The following is a 20,190-nucleotide window of genomic DNA, read 5'->3' as shown; positions in this document are numbered from 1 at the left end:
GGCTCCATCTCCACATACAGTCACACTGGGAATTAGGGCTTCAACATGTAAATTTGGGAAGGACGCAGTGCAGCCCATGGCAGTCACATTTTGAGGTTCCAAGTAGACATGAGTTTGGGGGACACTCTTCAGTCCATTAACCCTCCTAGTGAATAATTAACTTCAATTAGTATACTTTTCAAGTATAGAATTTCCATTGGGTTCTTCTTTATAATTTCTGTTTATTATTATATCTTTGAAAAGATATTGTCATCATGCCTTTATTTCTTGAATCATGGTTTTTCAAATTCTTTGAACACATTTGTAATAGCTGATCTCAAGAATTTGTCTGCTAAGTGTGACATCTGGACCCTTGCACAGGCCATTTCTGTTATCTGCTTTTTTTTTTTTACCCCTGTGTATGGTTCATGTTTTCCTGTTTCTTTACATATCATAATTTTGCTGTTCTTGTTGAAAACTAGACTTCTAGATAATATATTGTAGCAATTCTGGATACCAGGGCTTGTTGTCATTGCTTGTTTGATTAGTGAATTAGTGATTGAGCTTGACTCTTTATTGAAATCGATCCCCCTGGCAGCATTAAGGCTCTGATATTGCTCATCAGAATGCAGTCTTGGGGTAGCACGTGGTCACCTGGGAATGACGGTGGTTTTAATAGGGCTCTTTGTCTCTATTCATCTCTCGGCCTCTGTTGGTATCATACCCAGCTCTTGGTGTGCACTACTGGCTGCTGCTGACTCTATTATTCTTGACAATACCCTCAGGCATATAGTGTTCTAAGGTATTATTTAATTAAATGTGGGCCCCATTGCAGGACTAGTTTTTGAGGTCCTTTCTGACCCAAAGAGAGCACTCGCTGTCTGTTTTCCTGTCTCACTGTAGTAAATTCTGGCCTACAGTTTACTTTTTGCTCTCGTGGAGCTACCAACCTCAACCTAATTGTTTGCCACCAAAATCACCATTGTTTTCAAGAGCCCCTTTGGCCTTGAACTTTTCCACACTGTTCCAAATAAAGCCAACTCCCTTGGGAAGAGCTTCAGCACCTGCTGTTCTAATGCCCTGCCTCTCCCTCTGGGCAGAGTGTCTGAGCCACTGCTCCAGAGCTGGAGAGTTCTCTCAAAGTGACACATCTGCTTTTTGAGCAGGGCACTAGGCAGTGGTGGAAGCCTCTGGTCTTCTCGGTTTGATTCTCTCACTGTAGAAATTCAGCCTTAGATGTGAGCTGGGATGAAGGTAACCTGAAATCCCTGTTGTCCATAGGGTTGCCACTGAATGCTTACGTCTGAAGATTGTGAATTAAATGGGCTTTGAGACCCTATTTTGGATTCAGAAGCTATACACTGACTATTTTTGTGTTCTGTAACCTATGAATCTTTCTTGAGGCAAGGGATAAGACTGAATAGGATAAAAATCCCATTAAGAAAAGGAGTGAAGAAAGAAAAAATAATACATTAAACGTATCCTATCACTACATGTATCTTTATAATATATGAAAATTTAGCATGGTTTCACACAGTAGATGTATTCCTGTAAACACAGTATGCAAATCAAACTTCTGCAAGCTCAGTATACCCACTCATATGCATTCACTTCTGTTGGTCATTTTGCAAAACAAAAATGTTTTATAAAAATTAATAATCACCCCTCTAGCAAGCTTTTAAGTACGATTTTACTATTTTTTATTTTATTTTACTTTATTTTATTTTACTTTTTATTTTATTTATTTTTTGAGAGCAAGAAAGAGAGAGTGCACAAGCAGGGTGGAGAGGGGCAGAGGAAGAGGGAGAAGGAGAATCTTAAGCAGGCTCCATGCTGGGTGGAGCTTGATCTCAGGACCCTGAGACAAAATCAAGAGTTGGACATTTAACCAACTGAGCCACCCAGGTGCCCTTACTATATATATTTTAAAGCAGGAAGTTGCTCTAGTATAAAGAGGGAAAGATTTTTGCATAAATAGAAGGCTCTGCCATCATTTGTAGATATGACAAATTTTACCCACCTCTGTAACATGCATTTAGTAGTATCTAGGGAATAAGTTAGTAAGATTTTTAACCTATAATCAAATGTTTGAGCTTCCCTATAGCGATCACAATTCTCAGAAACTTTGATTCTTCTCATAATAGGATCGTTTCTTCTTCCTGCCTGGCACTGATCCTTGGTCAGTACTCCTGCCACGCCTATCCCCTGTGTCCTGGTTATCAAACAATCTGGTACCCAGATGCTGAAATAGTGGGTGGTGTCAGTGCTTCCTGACTTCAGCTTGCCAGACGATGGCAGCAGAGTACCATGAAATGCTCACAGGTCTGGCGGCTAGGGAGTGGGCTTGTATAGGAATTTGAATCTGGAGAGAGCTCTAGTCAAAATGTGCTGAAGAGGACATCACTGTAGAAGGCGGCTCTTTGACCTTATAGATTTAAAATCCATAATAACATCTGGAAATTCTCCCATCGAATTAACTTTCAAAAAGGGCTTAAGAACCTAGCAATAGATAGCAAAATAGAAAAAATTTCTGACTTCGGATTAGTAGAAATTTCAGGTTGAATACTTCATGTTTCAGAGCCCGATGCAGAGTATCCGCGGTCCACTCTTTTCTAATAACCATTTCTTTCTTGAGCTAATTGAGTTTGCTCAGTCCCACCAATTTCTTCCTCCTACTATGCTAATTGAGAGTTCAGCAAACTCGAATGCTAATGAAAACTATGCCACTGATTCACTGTGGTTAAGGGAAGACATGCGACTTTTCGGGGTCTCAGTGTTGTCATTATTGCCACACTGGACCGTTGTTGTCATCTCAATAGCCCTTTTCAATTCTGATGTTCAGTGATTTATAATCCCTCTTGCCTTTGATTACTTGCACTTTTCTAAGCTGAAACCACACCAGAGGTTCTCCACTTAAATTCATGATCTTGACATTTTCGAGAGGCAGCCGAGTGTGGTAGTGAAGAGCATGGATCCTGCATTGGTCACCTCTTAGCTGTGTGGCTTTAAGCAAATTATTCAAACTCTCATTGTGCTTCAGATTACCGTAAAATGCTGATAATAATATCACATATCTCAGAAGATTAAATGAGAATATTAGCACATAAAGGGTATACAGATTGAGCATATTAATATAAAAAGCATTAAGACCAATACCTGGAAAATAGTAAGTATATGTATGTTAATTATCATATTACCCGTGGGAACATAAACTCAAAAAGAATCTCATTATTTCTTTTCTCATCAATGAAATGCAGATGAAATAAGAATTGGCAGAGAAGTCCTAGTGGATTATACTTATTTTAACCCACTCCCTGATGTTTTGGGGTTCAGAGCAGGAAGACTAGCAGGGTTAGCCTTCAGATCAGGAGTAGTTGTCTTTCTGTTTTTCTGCTTATTATAGTTAGATAAATTATTGGGCAGGGACTTCTCCAGCCCTGTCTATACAGTTCTCTGTCTGCTATTGCACCACTGAAACCTCTCATGCCTCAGGTTGTAGAGTAGTGGTCCTCAACCAGGGCAAGGAGGAGCTTACAGGAATATCTGTATGCACTGGAGTGGCATACAGATGGGCAATAGGAAAATGGCCCTAGGGAAAGTAGGGTCCAGATTTCCCTAATCTCCACCCCCCTGAGCACTGTTTTAGCGTCCTCATTAAAGTGTTAATTTTTTCCCTGGAGTCACACCTAAAAGAGAGAGGAATTTCGAAAAGGAAATTGGAAAGAGAATGTGAAAGGAGTCAAGGACAGGAGGCAATGATAGGAATGGTTTGGGTCCACGGTCCAAATCTGAATTTACCCCATTTCACAGTTCTCCTTAGGTTTGTCCGTGGGTCACTTTTTTCATTAACATCCAAGACTAATTGACCCCTTTAAGACAGGTGTCATTCCAGCCACTGTTTCCCAAAGAGGAGAATTCTAAACCAAGAAAGTTGAGATAGAAATTCCCTAATGAATCTACCAGCTGGTCTCCCTGGCTTGGCTTCCCTGAGCAGCTCTGAAGTCCAGTCAGAGCTCTCCTCCTGTGCCAGCGGCCCTAGGTAGGAGAGAGAATTGAAAGGGTTCTTAGATGACTCTTCTCTAAAGCAGGGTCAGGGACCACATGTCCATTGAATTACAATAAAAAGAAAAGCAACTTGATAACTACAAAGACCATACACAAATATCTTGTATTCCTATATTCATGACAGTTGTTATTCGAGTCCTATGGTTGACAGGCAGGGCTCCATTTTCTCCAGTCCTTGGTGTCCATCTCCACCTCATCTCTCGCCCTCTGTGTGTCTCATCCCAGTGATTATACTAGCTTCTGAGCTGTTTTCCCTGGATCTAGCCTCTTTTTATGCCAATCCATGCCATCATTCATGGCTATAATAATTTTCTTGAAAAAAACTTCTGATCATGAATGGATATATAAATTAAAAAATAAGCAGATGGATGAATGCTGTCCTTCCTTTTGCAAGACTAAGGCACTGGCTTGATCTGTTGTCCTGCTTCTTCTTCATCTCCTAGAGTAGTGGTTCTTATCCGGAATACATGATATCACTTTTTAAGGGTGTCACAAGTTTCTTGAAGGAGATAGGGTTAGAATTACTACTGTCCACATGGAAATCATATATGAGGCATGTCTTCATATGCAGTCCTGTCACATACGCCAAAGAGGAAAATGCTTGCCTGTAGCTTCCAAGGTTATCACTTCTTGAAGAAGAGAGACACATAATCAAAATATTGTCCTTTTTATGGGGACTTTTTTCTTTCAGTTATTCACAGATGTTAGATGCCATGTCCTTTTTGATGTCTAATGCTTTATCCAGAAACCTTTGAAATATCTATAGGGAGGTCGTAGGAAGCCATGACAAGATGTTAACAGGGTAGCTAGAGAGTAAGGCAAAAATCCATTCTGTTCTTTTCTCGCCTAAAATATGAAAAAAATACTTGCACGCTATAGATAGATAGCTATAGATAAATAAAAACACAACTAAATAAAATGATTAAACCACCTTAGAACGTAATCAGAGAAACTTCAGTTGCTTATTAACTGCCTTGAGAGAGAGAACTCTGGCTTCTGATTTTGATGGTATTCTTTGCTTTTTCCTCAGTTGTTGGAAGCAGCATAGAAACTGGGGGCAAAGGCAACAATAGATGTTGCATGTTCTTAACAGCCCTGTGTGCAACCTGCTGGAGAGAGCACTTTTAGGCAGTTTACAAAGATCATTAGGATTATAGAATTAGAGTTGGAAGGGACCAAGAGAGGTCATGGGTCCAGTTCACCTTTAACCTTCAGGCAGTCCGCCCACGGCCAGAGGTACCCCAGCCCTCATGCAGGCTGCTCTTTCTGACCTGCACACGCACATACTTCCATAACTATGAAAGCTTCCAAGATGATACAGATCTTTAATGTGTTCTCAGAAGAGATTTTCTTAAGAATGACACAAGGGAAGATTCAAAGCTTTAGCAAAACTTTTGAGCGGTTCATACCTAGCATTTGCCTCACCTACTTATCCCCTCCCACCTGTTTCTTAATACCTGGCAAATGTTGGCTGCCGAGTTAGGCTTTGAGAAAGCAGAGACTTCCCGAAAGTTCCATTGTTCCTAAGCCAGTTTGGGCATATTGCCTTTTGCATTCCATAGCTCAGCTTCTATCACATGTACTCAGCGGCTAGCTTTTAAAGACTGACAGTTGACACACCGGTCGTCACTCAGAATTTTCTTCAGATGTTCTGTCCCTGAGCCACTTCCCCCAGGGCAACAGGTAACCAGGAAATAAGGAAACACCAGTCAACCTGAAAACCCCCATCAAGCCTCCATACGTAAGTGAGGGCATCTGAGGATTACAGGTAGGGAGCAGTCTTATTCCAAACCTGGCTGTTAGAACACCTGTGTGATGCAGTTACTGCTGATTTAAGTTGACAAATCACACATCCAAAGGAGGTCTCTCTTCTTCCAGAAGTGTGTTTTCACTCAATTGATATTTTCCATGGATTAGAATGGGTCAGAAAGCATTACATCAAAAGAAGAGGGAAACCAAAATGTATGTGTGGCTCTTTCTGCCAGCCGTTGTCTAAAACCTGGTGATATGTGGATTTAAAGGTTTGTTCCACATGAACAAAGAGGAGTCTTAGTACACAGATGATTCTTAAAGTGACACAGGAAGAAAAGGCCATGTTTCTTTTCTCCACTTGGGTGGGCAAGGAAGAACAACAGTGATGGCTACTCTTTGACTTTGTCCATCTCCTTGATAATTTCTTCTCAGGCAGTTCTGCATCTCTGATCACCCAGGAATCTCGTTCAGGCAGGCCAATAACGCAGGGTCCTTGAGGAGTGAAAGAGAAGCATTTAACTTCCAAGTATCCTTTGGAATGATAATTTCTTATCACAATACTAAGTGCCAGTTCTTATCGACCAATAATGATGCCCTAGCCCAGGACTCCTAGGTTGAATCAAGGTTCTGAAATAAGAATGGCATGATTGAATACCAACATATGGGTGTAGGAAGAAGTAACGGCTCATGTGTCAGTTTCTTTTCCATCTCAGAGCAGCTTCATATTGCTATTTAATTTTTAAATTTCAAACATTCTTGCATTTATCTTCACAGTCACCCTTTGAAGTCCCAGTATTATCCCCATTTGGCAGATGAGAAAATTATTAGCCTTTGTGTTATTTCAGGTTTGGAAATTCACAAATGTTTTGAGACCTAGCCCATGCAAGCTCAAGATTCTTCAAAAGTTAAAATTAATAATAAAGGAATCCTTTGAAGGAAATAAATAAAGTAAAAGGCAGTATCCACTGAGAATAAATTGCAGCCTGAGTAGTATCTGCAGAAGGGGAGAAGGGGACTTGTATAATGATCCTTTCTTGGAGTCCAAAATGTGGCTGCAGACCCTGCCTATGGCAGGAAAGATCCCCAGATGCTACACTTGGGTGAGACAGAGGGGTGACGCCTTAGGAAGGTACAGCAGCAACTCGGTAGGTGCTTGTTGAAGCATCCCATGTGGTATTGAAATCCTTACAACCATGTTCCACCCACTAACTCTGCAGAAGGAAATGAAAGAGATTTCTGTTCCATCCTCTTAGAATTAGTCTGTGGCTAAGGATCTCTACCCTCTCCCTAGCCAGGGGCCTAGAAATGTCTTAGTCAGTAGGGATGGTTCAAGAATACCTCCCAGAAAGGTATGCCGACTCACTAAGATTGCTGTGTTCTTGCAGGGACAACAGTGGTGGTAAAGAAAAACAGCATGAAGGAACTCTCTGATTCTACAGTGCATGACTGTATGCTGGGACAGACAAGACCGATGAGCAGTATGAGCTTCACCACCAGGTAAGAACCTCAGAGAACCCTGGTTCCCTGTGGGTTTCTGAGGATCACTGGGCAATTAAAAATGTGACATAAACAAGAATGTTAGCTTTCCAGCCTTTATAGTGACCAGTGGAATTTATCCTCACCGACATGAATTCATCTCTGCTTCTCCCAATGTCAGTAAGCTAAACAAACAGACCTCCTTGCAACACGGATCAAAATACTTTATACCGGTGATAAGCAAAGGTCATATACCCAGTTTTCTCTCAGATCAGCTTTCAGGCACTCTACACATGTGGATTGAGGTGAAATTTCAGTTATTCCCAATTTCTATTATTAATCCATCCCCTATTTCCAACAAACTGATGATGAGATTGCTTTTGTTTTTCAATCTGCAGAACAGGGTCAACAAATGCCTCCTCCCTCTCTTTTCCCTGCAGTACGTTAAATTCTTGATTAACCAGAATGTGGAGTTAGAGGTGAAGGGTGATTTGTTCAGTTGATTTTAAATAGAGGGTCAACCTAAAAGTTCCGTCACTTCAGAGTTTATTGTGCATAGCTTTGTAATATGTTACCAGCATTTTAGTTTAGTGCCTATACTGTGCCGGGAAAATTTTTAATGGTTGTGATTATCTACAGGTAAATACTGTATTACCAGCAGAGTGTGGTCATCGTGCACTGACATTACATAATGTGCGTGTGGGCTAAGGTTAGCATTAAGTTCAAATGCTGACTCTAAACTGTGTGATCTTGGGCAAGTTGCTTTACTTCTAGGTGTCTCAGTTTTGCTATATGAAATGAGTATAATAGTCGTGAATACTTTGGAGGTTTTTCTGTAATGACTGAATAAGATTAGGTATTTAAAGTGCTTTGTTTGATTCTTGGTCAACAGTAAGTCCTCATTAGATGTTCCTTATTATAATTAGTAGTAAGTGCAGAGCCTTCAAGGAGGTAGATTTTGAAATAAATCCTTAATCTTTTTTTTTTAATAACTCACCTCTTTTAATATGTGAAGAATCATGCTTCTGTTTAATTGGGGGTTCTTTAGAGATGGGCCTGGTTAACAGAGGTTTTATTGTACCACTCCTGTGGGTGAGGCTGGCATCAATTCTGAGCCACCAGAGGTGCTAACTCTTCATGAATGCACTTTGCAAGAGGAATATAAAAGTCCTAGGAATTATAGCTTCTGCCCTTCTTTGCCTTTTATTCCAACATTTTATCAAACCAAGACAATCTGTGGGAAAGGATTAAGAACTGTGTGGAGGAAAGTGCTATGGTATTGCAGGAATTCACATTTTGTCTTACTCTTAATGACAACAAAACAGCTACTCACTATAATTGGGATTTTTTTGGCACTTTTTTTTTCCTTTTAAAATAAATAGGTATTTATTGAGTATCTCCATGTGCTAAGTAGGCACTGTGCTTGATGCATTTGTAGATATAGAAATGATGTTTCAACCCCCATGCAATCTAGTTGGGTAAAAAAAATGAATTCCTATAAAGTAAATCAGAAGCCAAATAAAGCAGCACTCCTTCCTGTGCTACATCGGTGATTCTGGCAGGAGGTCAGAGGAAGAAGAGGTCAGTGAGGGATGGATAGATTGTTTCAGAAAGTTTCCTGTGGCAGGTAGGATTAAAGGTAGGAGAGAGTGGGCATCTCAACTCCTTTGAAGGCTACGGCACGGGCAAGGCATGGGGGAAACCTGGAGCCTTCCATGTACCAGCTAGTCTGACTAGAGGTGAGAATGTGCGCTCGAGTGTTGTGAGACATAACATGTCAAATTTCTCAAGAATACATTCTTGGGGGGCACCTGGGTGGCACAGCGGTTGGGCATCTGCCTTCGGCTCAGGGCGTGATCCCGGCGTTATGGGATCGAGCCCCACATCGGGCTCCTCTGCTATGAGCCTGCTTCTTCCTCTCCCACTCCCCCTGCTTGTGTTCCCTCTCTCGCTGGCTGTCTCTATCTCTGTCGAATAAATAAATAAAATCTTAAAAAAAAAAAAAAAGAATACATTCTTGGCTCTTGGTATTGTCCATGTGTGTATTTGTGTATACTGTGTTTATGTTAATGCACGATTGTTACAAAAGCATAATTCACATTTAAAAATTGTTTTTGAGAATATAAAGACCACATGTAGGATAACACATGAAGCGCTCCAACCACGCTTATGCTTTCATTTATTCTTTCCCACATCTTCTCTGGGATAATAGAGGATCGGCAAGTAATGGATACCAAAAGCCACAGAAAATATTTAAATGTAAAAGTCGCCATTCAGTTTCACAGACTTTTCCCTGCTATTCTTTAGCAGAGCTGTAACAATGAAATAACGTATTGGTATGTTTCCTATTGTCTTTAATCCCCCCACTACGTTCAATAAGGAAATGGTCCAAAACAGGTGTGTAAAAGGAGGATTGATCTGGACGGCATGGTCCATCCACCGACTGGGCCTGTCAGCCCTGTGTCTGGCTAGGGGATTCCTGAATATGCTTTAAAAGCCCATAAGTAAGGTCAGAGATCATGAAAATTAGCCATTCAGATCATCTTTAAAGATGATGCTGAAGTTATCTGTACCTTTTAATTGAAAAGCAAGATATGTTCACTTGAGCTACAGATTTTTAAAAGACCAATTAGAGTCATACTACTAGTTAGACAGTGTTATACACTTGTGTATATATAAGTGCCATTTGTGGGTACATTTCTGTGATATTTCATCAGTGGAGTTGGTTAGCTCAGTTGATTTAAGTACAGTGTTAATGGGATCAATGACATCCTACTCCCACTTCGTGCTGTAGAATAGGGTGTGTTTTTGTTTTGTTTTATTTTTGGTTTTGTTTGTTTTGTTTTTGCTTTTTGTTTTTTTGCAGGGCAAAGGTAACTCCAGTTAGCAAATTGACAAACCTATGTCCTGAGTAACAACAATGAGTGGTAAAATAAACCCGATGGCTTAATAGAGACAAGTAGGTACTATCCGGGGAAAACATGTAAAATGTGTGGTGTGTGCTATTTGTGATCCATTTTTGATGTGTTAGTAGTATTACGTTCACATACCCAAAACAGCATAATGTTATTTATAGTTTTGCTGACAAGGGCTTGGTGCTTTTAAAGATGTAATCTTCAGGCCACCAGTGGGTTTTCCAGTAAGTTCAGAAACTACTATCTTCTGTTCTTAGTACTTGAAGCAATACAGACAGCCCTAACTTATACAAAAGTTATAGTCCAATATTTCTTTGCATCCCTGGGGGTCTTTCTCTTCACATAGAATAAGCAATGTTATAAATAGCGGTTAGGGTCTCAGACTAACACACAAAAGTCTATTTAATAGATGGTAGTTAAATGTGTATTTGTCAAATAAATAAACAAACACTAGCTCTATTCACTTGAGTTCTGGGTCCTTAAGTCAAGAGATCATGTAATAGGAGAGAGTAAAGATTAATATTTCCTCTTCCTTTCCATGGTGATCCAGTTAGACTTATGAAAAACTTTATGATAAATAAAAATGCATTTCTTTTTTGTCATGAAATATTTATTTCTAAAAACAAAACAGAATTTAAAGAAATTATAAATTACAAATCATTTGCAACCCAAACCAACAGAATTTCATAATGATCATAAATATAAGTTACTAACATGATGTCTAAAGTCTTGTAGGCATTGGAAGAGATCCCAGCAGTACTTGGGGCTCATTCTTCAATTTTCTTTTCTTTTTTTTTAATAATAATTTTTTTTATTATGTTATGTTAGTCACCATACAGTATATCCTTAGTTTTCAAAGTAATGTTCCATGATTCATTATTTGTGTATAACACCCAGTGCCCCATGCAATATGTGCCCTCCTTAATACCCATCACCGACCTATCCCAATCCCCCACCCCCTCCCCTCTGAAGTCCTCAGTTTGTTTCCCAGAGTCCATAGTTGAAAAATGCATTTCAACTGCTCCTGGACCCCCTCTGCCCTCATTTCCAATTTCTTTATTATGGCCACCCTACTTTGGGTGACCTTGAAAGTGTTCTGCCCATTTTACCATTCTACAGTTATTTACTTCTTCAGTAAAACTGATTTTAATTAGATATTACAAAGAAAAGATTTAGATACAACTAGTTCATTTTATGTTGTGAGTGGCTGGTAACACAATGACCACACTAAGCCATTCAGTATTTTTAAAACGTAGGTGTTTGTTAGCTCAAGTACATACTGATAGGTATCTAATCGAGCGAAGAAGAGGAGGCAGAAATTTCCAAGCAGTTTATGATAGATCTCGGTCAGGAGAAGAAACCATTTCCAACAGAAAGATTTGTCTTCTTTGGGCCTATCAGCCCTTCTCTAGAAATCCTCCCCCTGGATCTGTTTAATTCAATTGTTACAGATGATGTTGAAATCGAAATCCTGTAACTTCTTGCATAAAATCCCTTCCCACTATAGCTTTGCGAAACCTATGACGAAGATCATGTGTAAATATGATATCAACTTCATCTTCATACTCTCCATGTTCTTTTAGAAACACCAAAGGCAGAGAATGCCATTTTTTTCTCTCTTTCTTCATGTCCAAGCCAGCCTTAGCACCTTAAAGGTGCAGTGTCCCACAGATATCAGTCACGAGCATTGTCCCTATAGCAGGCTTGAACCCTGGATCACCATCCTCTTTAGCCTTTATGCTTCAGTTTCCTCTTCTGCAAAATAGAGATAGTATTAGAACCTAAATAATTGAAACATTTGTGGATAGTATTAGAACCTAAATAATCGAGATAAAACAGATGAAGTTCTTGCGTAGAGCCTAAGCACAGTCAAAATGGAGCAAGTGCAAAGGGGTCCCTGCTGTTGTCGTTCTGCTCCCCCATCCTCCTCTGTTACTATTTCCCTGGCTTTTAGATTTTCATGCTTTTGCAACCAATGTCTTTCATATTCAGAGGGAGAGGATCTGAAGTTTCAGACCTTCCAAGATTCCATTCACTGTCTACCACCCACCTTCCACAGACCATCAGCTCAATGGAGCATATCATCAGGGTTTTCAGTGAAGATCTATGATACAGAACCTCCCACTGGTGCAGTCACTCCACCATGTCCAAATCTTCCTATAGTTTGCTGTGCCCCTTCAGCAACACTCTTTTCCATGGCAATTCCAGCTCTCTCTTGGGCTGTTTCTCAGTGTCTCCAGCACAGCTGATTGCATGGTGATCTTCAGTTTCTGAACAAATTATAGTCCATCCAGAAGGACTGCCCTTATATCCTCTTCCAGGCCAGAAGCTTGTTAGTATCGGAGGCACACCATCCATAAGGACATGGGGAAATCCATCTAACTGGGAGAAATTCTTTCTCTTCTGGCACACCCACGCCCAGCCCTATATAATTTATTCTCAGGGATGACTCCTAAGACATCTGCCCCTATGATTGCTCACTTTCAGATACTATGCACCCTCAACCCCCCTCACCCCCCCCCACACACAGCTGGGAAAGAAAGCTGGACCTTCCTTTCTTTTTATTCTCAGTTCTACACACCGTATTGAATGCTGAGCCCCAGATGATCCAAGCAAGAGAAACACCATCTTTTAGCCTCAGTGATGTCTGAACTCCTACTGAGGACTGGTTTTCAGGTCCTTCCAGGGTCAGAATATTGGGCATAAATCACCGCACATGGGTTTCCTCTTACATCCTGTCAGAGCTTTCTACAGAAACTGAGCTTATAACATTGTCTGAATGGGTACTTTTCTTCCTGTCTTTCATAGTAAGCTTTTAAAATGACTTTCCCTCTGGACAAGCATAGATTTTTTTATTTGAACAAAATATAGTCCATAACTAATAAATCAAAAGTGTTTTTGTGATTCTTTTGTTCATATGTGCATATTGCGTTTGCCGTCACTGTAGGATTTCAAGTCATGTTCTAGAAACCCACATGTCCTTTTTTTTTTTAAGATTTTATTTATTTATTCGACAGAGATAGAGACAGCCAACAAGAGAGGGAACACAAGCAGGGGGAGTGGGAGAGGAAGAAGCAGGCTCATAGCGGAGGAGCCTGATGTGGGGCTCCATCCCAGAACGCCGGGATCACGCCCTGAGCCGAAGGCAGACACTTAACCACTGTGCCACCCAGGCGCCCCTAGAAACCCACATGTCCTTAATACTGTACCGCCAGCATTTGATCTTCCAGCGTTACCTTTCTCTGAGAGTCCAGATAGCACTTATGTTTTCAGTCTTGGAGATTCCAGAACCTCTAAAGATGTCCTCCTCATAGCAACTGATGGTATTTGAATATGTAGGAATCTCTACCAGGGAGGTGGGTTGGTCATAAAGTGTAATAAACATCTTCATCAAGTCTTAATACAAAGTCCAAAGAAAACAGTAATATGAATGTATCATGTACAGATAGGTATGGGGGTAGGGATAAAGATAGACATACATGTACAAAGGTAGAAATGATATTTTTAAGCACACTGAGCCTGAGTTCCAAAAACAGATGAAAGAGTTAGGGTGCTAGCAAGTAGAAGAATAAGAATTTGTTAAGAACTAGTTCTTGTCTTTTACCTAGAGACAAAAATTGGATTTCTGAGAAGCAAAGTGACACAACACTAGCAAAGTACTACATATAGAGGAATAATTCATCAGGTATTTATTAGATAAATGAATTATTTAGATTAACAAATAATATTTTATTATTATTACTTAAAAATAGAAGACAAAATAGCTTCAGGCTTCATAAGAATGTCAGAGGAGTTCCAGGGAAAATTCAACATATTCCTTCCATCACTCCTGTCTTCTTTGCCCTGTCTGTTTGATTGGCTCAGAAGGCTATAATAAAGAAGGGACAAAGGCCTTTTTTAACTTCTTTGTTACGCTGTGGACAGGTCTTAAGAAAAATGAAGTCAAATTCTCCTAGGACTTATGGGTATGGAAATTTCCATTGATTTAGCTGGTTGGGAAGATGAGGAAGCAGCTCTCCTAATATGGAAATAAAAATTACAGTGGGACAACTGATCATTTACTGAGTGCATACATTTATTTGCATTAAGTAGTTAGTTTTTGCATGTTTTCATTTTTGTCATTTATAATCTCTTAAAAGGCAGGAATGAGGCCTTGTTTGTTTAAGGTCATATATAAAAGGCCAACTCAGTAAGACAAGGTGAAGATTATGGGAAACTTAGTCACTGTTTCTGTGTAAAACTCTATTCAAGGACTAGGCCATGACTTACATAGTTTCTAGGAAAAATTGTCACACTTTTCGTTCTGTTTTGTTTGCTCTCTGTTTGACACCCACCATCACCCTTCTCCAGGACTCATACTTTCCAGCTACTTACTATCTCCATCAACATCTGAATCATCATTTACAAAAACAGAAGTTTAAAATATTAGCCCTTCCAAGGGTAGCTTTTCTCTTATCAGGGAACAAGGGTTTCAGCTAAGGAAATCCCCCTAACTACGGGCTTTCAGGCATCAGAATGGGAGGTATGTTTTTAGGGGACATTCAATGAGGGCCTTTCGGGTACATCTAAAATCACAAATCAAAGCCTATTGTGTGGTATGGCATTTTAGTTTTTAGGTTGCAAGAGTGATAAAGTAGGAGGCTGCTACTTTAGTCCCATAGGTAAAGCGGACGCACTGGAAGTGAACTGTCGGGAATAAGATCTCAGCTCTGTGACTCCCATGCTATGTGACCGTGAGCAAGGCACTTACTGAACTGTGGCTCCGAGCCCTCTTCTGTAACACGAGCGGCGCCGATCTCCGGAGGCTGATGAGAAGACTAAGTGTAAGACTCTTGGCCAAGTTCCTAGCAAACAGTAAACATTCAATACATGTTGGCAATTATCATGACACAGGAGGCACGACTGTCCCACAGATAATTGAACCCCCGGTGTGGAGATTCACCTCAAAGCAGCTAAAATTGTATTAGTGCTCTCCATCTTTGTTACCACCAATAGTATGAGTAGGAAAGACAGAGGCCTTAGAGAGAAATGTCATTTCAATTTAAATCTGAGGGGTGGCAAAGCAGCCACAGTACTCACCTTCAGTAATAGGAGAGGGAGACCCAGTTCCTTTCTCCCCATGAGGCAATATGGTCTCTGTCTGGTAGGAACAACTGCCTTTTTAGCTGTTTCCCCACGGATGTAAGAATATCAGAATTCAGCCTGTGTTAGTCCCATGCTAGGCTCCTAAAGACCATGATGGCTTTGATAATGAAAGTCAAGGACAGGACCATAATTGTCGTCAACTCAGCATCAAATATCAAGGATGTTCACCTAATACCTTTTTGGCTTTCATGCAACTATTTATAACTTTTCATCCAAACTTGCCAAGAACAGCTTCATTCTGAGTCTCTAACAGTCCCCACATAATTGGGAAATCCTACTTGTCAAGAGAGGATTGAGAAAAGGCATTTATAACAAACTCCTCTCCTCTCCAGTCCAGGACTCACCTCCCTTTGTCTCCCCGCATCCTGTTCTGTTCAGCTGCTGGACGAAGGCAAACCCGGGCAGGCAAAACCCTGGGGTTGCCAGGTAACTCCACACCCCCACAGCTGTCTTCACACATGCGCAGCTACGAGGACGATAAAATATTGTTCATTCCTCCTACCCCACAACCAATTAGGTCAGCTGTAAATATTGGAATTGCTTGGTAAACATGCTGGAAGATTGTGCTGACTTGTTAATATAAGTGAAAATGTAATTAGATTTATAACACTTTTTTTTCCAAACCATAATTTACAACAACAACAGAAGAAAAAAAATTCCCCTGCAACCTGCTGAAATACCATTATTAAAATGCATATGAAAAGTCAATTATGCCAGAGGGAGGTATTTAAGAGAAGTGAGTTTCCATACCCTGGGATTACACCGTGGGGATTACATATTTCTTATTTATTTTTTTTTCCCTGAGATCTTTGCTGCTACCAAATGAAAAGGAACAGATATTTTACTTATTTCACTCTGAAATATTGCTGCAGATAGTGCTAAAAAGTAAACTAAATAAACTGGCTCCTTGAAAACCTACTCTGTTCTCCCCAAAGGCCCAAGACAAGCTGAGTAGTCACTGTTCTTTTTTTTATTTACAAGCCCACCTGTCTTGAAACAATAGTCATGTTCCTTAAAACATGTGGAAATCAAGTTTTGTTTTGTTTTTTTTCTCAGTGTTACTCTGGTTTATGCTCTAAATGAGTGGATCATTAATATATGTACTTCTATGGAGAGCCCTTACGTAAAGACAAGAAACAACGCCTTATTTTTGTTTTTTAAAACCCAGAGTTTCCTCTACTCCCAGGGTCATATTGGGAAGACAGCTGAACCCCTAGACGAGATGGTATTGGCGCCACCACTTGCCCTTGCTAGGCGGAAATTTCTCCGCTGCAGGACCCTCTGTCCCTCAGGCGAGGCTCACCCCTCTTCTGGAGGCTGCGGTTCTAATCCCAGTTCCGGTTTTAACCCAGACAGGTTGCTGCCTCTCCGCTTTCTGGTTTTCTCATAATGAAATGGAGGTATTATTATATCTCATCTGTGTTTAAGGTACCAGTGGGGAAAAGCTAGTTAAAAAAAAATCATAAAGCAATTTGTCAGTGTGAGAGAAGTTGCCATTTCCAGTCTCAACCTTCCAGTAAAATGTTCAGTTTAGAAAATGGAAGAAATTTTTAATACATCTTTTTTAGAGTTGCTAGTGCATACATTGTGGATAAATTACTCTTTGGGGGAAGATTCTGGTGTTGCTATGTAAGAATCAATCAATAAAGTAAATCACATATATCTGTGGATATCTATATGATTTACTTTATACATTTATACTTCAGCTACACCTATATATACACGCATTACATATATACATGTTTACAGGAAGATCTAGAGGAGACTGAAGTGGGAGTAGCAAACTTTATAGACTTTGATTCCAAGTAGCGTCTTACTCCATTGGCACGGCTTAGTAACTGAGAACAATGTAAATGGTCTTCCAACATGAAAATGTTCACAATCTTTTATTGCTTGACTGATGCGATTATTAGGATTAAGACCTTTGTATTTGCATTGTATCACAAGTAAGAACACGTTAATATTTCTGGTTCTTAAAATAATATTTTATGGAAAACATTTTCATACTGATCAGCTAGATTTGCTTCCACTGAAGTATTCTGTTAGATTTTACAGTCAGCCAAACCTCGTGCCTTGCTTTACACTGCTTGGGGGTAGATCTGAATATTCTTGAGCCTTTCTAAATGTCCCTCGTTTCAGTTTTTGCTCACCATGTAGGTATTCAACTGCCAGGATCATGGGTAATATGTTTCCTTTTTTCTTGCTTTATTTGTGTTTTAATCCTTGAGAAATCCTCTTTGTGGATCAACACCAGAAACCAGTTTTAAGAGACTTAGAGATGGCTCAGAGGGAGAAGATAACTGGGAAGGAGTTGTAGGGCCAGGTCAAGTATCTGCTTGGCCTATGAGCTCAGTCTTCCAGGAACAGTTCTAGGCACCCACACCCCACCCCAAGTAATTGATTTCCATCTGCATCCCTTAAGCTCACCCAGGCACAAGGTCTGAGGTAGGGGAAAAAAAAAATCAGTGAAACCAGTGGTGTAAGGCTCTGACCTCTTTATATGGATTCTTTTTTGTTTGTTTGTTTACAGTTAATTTGTAGGGGGGGGAGGTGAACATATTAAAGAATAAAACAGGCGGAAACCATCCTGGGTGAGTTTACACTCATCTGTTTTTCAAAGGCACAGGCCTATGTCAGGTGACTGACTCTAAATCTTAAAGGTTATTTGGGACCAGGAAGAAGAACACAGGAGAACCATGTTTTTACAGTCTGCATAAGCAGATTATCTCTGCCAACTCTGATTCTATTCCTTCATTCAGAGGGACTTTCTTGGTCTACCTGCCCACTCGGAATCTTTTTCTTTCTTCAGGGCAGTGGGAGTAAAGGAATACCATTGTAACCCATCAGTTTCTCACTCTTTAGCCAGATACTCTCAGCTCCACCTCCAGGTCTGTGCAGCTGCCTCCAGTTCTTTCTCCTTCCCTTACTCCTTCTTTACTCTCCCTTGTCTTATTGTTTCAGCCAACGGATCTCATGATAGTATTTTTCCAAGCCGGGAACTAATAGAAGAGTAGAGAAGGGATAACACAGTAATTCGCAGGAGTGTGCCTGTGTATGTGGGCACAGAATAAAATTTTCAAGGAATGGGAGGCCTCTTTTCTTAAAAAAAAAAAAATTTTGTTTATTTGACAGAGAGAGAACAAGCAGGGGGAGCAGGAGAGGGAGAAGCAGGCTCCCCGTTGAGCGGGGAGACCGATGTGGGGCTCTATTCCAGGACCCTGGGATTATGACCTAAGCCGAAGGCAGACACTTAACGACTAAGCCACCCAGGCACCCATGGAGGCCTCTTCAAACTGTATCCCAACCCCTGATCCTAATACAACCCCTGGCTTGTTTTCACACCAGAATCAAAATGTACCAGGTGAGATGTCATTGACGGGAGCACTAAAGTTGAAAAGAAGTGAGAAGAAATGGAGAAGTAAAAAAAGTAATGATTCTGGAACCAATTTCACTGTACCAAATGTGCAAAAAATTCTAAAATTAATACTTTCCCCAAGTGCCTGATTTCTAACCTGCCTCTATTCACTGTATTCAGAAACAAACTCTAAAGTAGGTAAAGACAAAGGCAAAATAAACAATAAAACCAACGGTGAACCCAGCCAGATCTATTGGCAGCCAACACCTGGGCTAGTGGTCCTGGTGAGAGGTAAGAGAAGCAAGTGAAGAAGTTGTGAGATAGGTTTCTCTCCTGGATTCAATCATTTGCCCCATTTTCTCTGTTTTACTCCTTAAAATATCTTGAATCTCTCTACCCTTTCCATCTCCAATTCTAATCCCAATCCAAGCCACCATCTTCTTTCTTCTTGGACCACTGGTGCAATTGTGATAGACCCAGTCTCCTCACATCTCCTCTTATCCCCCATTATCTCTCCTTCTTTACACTTAGAATGAGGTATGAAAAATGAAAATGTGACAGTATTGTTTCCCTTCAGCAGTTTGTCAGTACCTTTAAGGATGAGATCAGAATCCTTAACAGTGCCCTTCATCATGTGGTCCCTGCCTCTCAGAAAACTCCTCGGGGCTCAAACACGATTATATTTTCTCATTTTTCCAAATATGCACCATACTTCTTTTCCTGGCATGGGCCTCTGTGTATTCCTAGAGTGTGCTTCCCTTCCCATACTTGTCTAATAAAATCTCACTCTGTTCCAAGGATACTACAAAATTCAACTCAAAATACCCTGGATTACCAAGACACAAAGGGCTTTGTATTTGATTCATATCCAATAAAAATCTGGCTTCTCATTATAAGGAATGAACTCCTTTCAAACAAAAATGTGTCTCTCATGTCTTTTATAAAGCTGATATATCAATGAAATATAAACATTGTAATGAATGTCCAATCACTTGCACATGATAGAAACTCTTTTAAACTAAAAAAAAAAAAAAAAAAAGGAAATTCCTAATAAGGAATCACAGAACAGTAAAACTACAAGGGAGAAAGTGCTACCTGTCTTCTGGTGAGATGGGAACCAAAACGTGGGAATCTCTGGGCCCTGAGGCAGTGCTCTCCAGCTGCACCCCCACTGGGTCATGGGCGTCATCCTCTGCACAGAAGCTCTCTGTAACTCTGTTCTGCAGAATCTGGCTACGCCTGTCCTCAAGGCACATCCCAGCTCCAGTACCATAAACCACGTGACGAGATTCCCAGTATCCCCGTTTCTCATTATCGGAATAGAGTGTCTGATTGGCTCAGCTCAAGTTAGGTTTCCTGACTTGTCCAGTGGAGTCATCAAGAACAAACTTGGCCATGAGTGGGGGATGAGACAGTCCTCAAAGAAGTAAAGAAGTGCAGATAATGGGCTTGGTAGACACTCCAAAGGATCTACTCCAAATAAAGACAAGAACCATAATCATA

The 20,190-nt window shown here is 40.4% G+C and overlaps 1 protein-coding gene across 1 annotated transcript in view; it reads left to right on the top strand.

Annotated features, from left to right (window-relative positions):
- KCNU1 (potassium calcium-activated channel subfamily U member 1) overlaps positions 1-20,190 on the top strand; it is a 143,743-nt gene that overhangs the window by 68,348 nt on the left and 55,205 nt on the right. Inside the window, exons 19-20 of the mRNA XM_008686625.1 lie at positions 7,802-7,816; positions 14,331-14,346. Coding sequence (XP_008684847.1) covers positions 7,802-7,816; positions 14,331-14,346 — 31 coding nt within the window. The remainder of the gene's footprint in view (positions 1-7,801; positions 7,817-14,330; positions 14,347-20,190) is intronic.

This window comes from Ursus maritimus, unplaced genomic scaffold, assembly GCF_017311325.1.
Source record: "Ursus maritimus isolate PB19 unplaced genomic scaffold, ASM1731132v1 scaffold_28, whole genome shotgun sequence".
In the NCBI taxonomy this organism is placed as follows: Eukaryota; Metazoa; Chordata; class Mammalia; order Carnivora; family Ursidae; genus Ursus; species Ursus maritimus.
The sequence above is the reverse complement of the archived record's forward strand: the minus strand, read 5'-3'. Positions and strand labels throughout refer to the sequence as shown.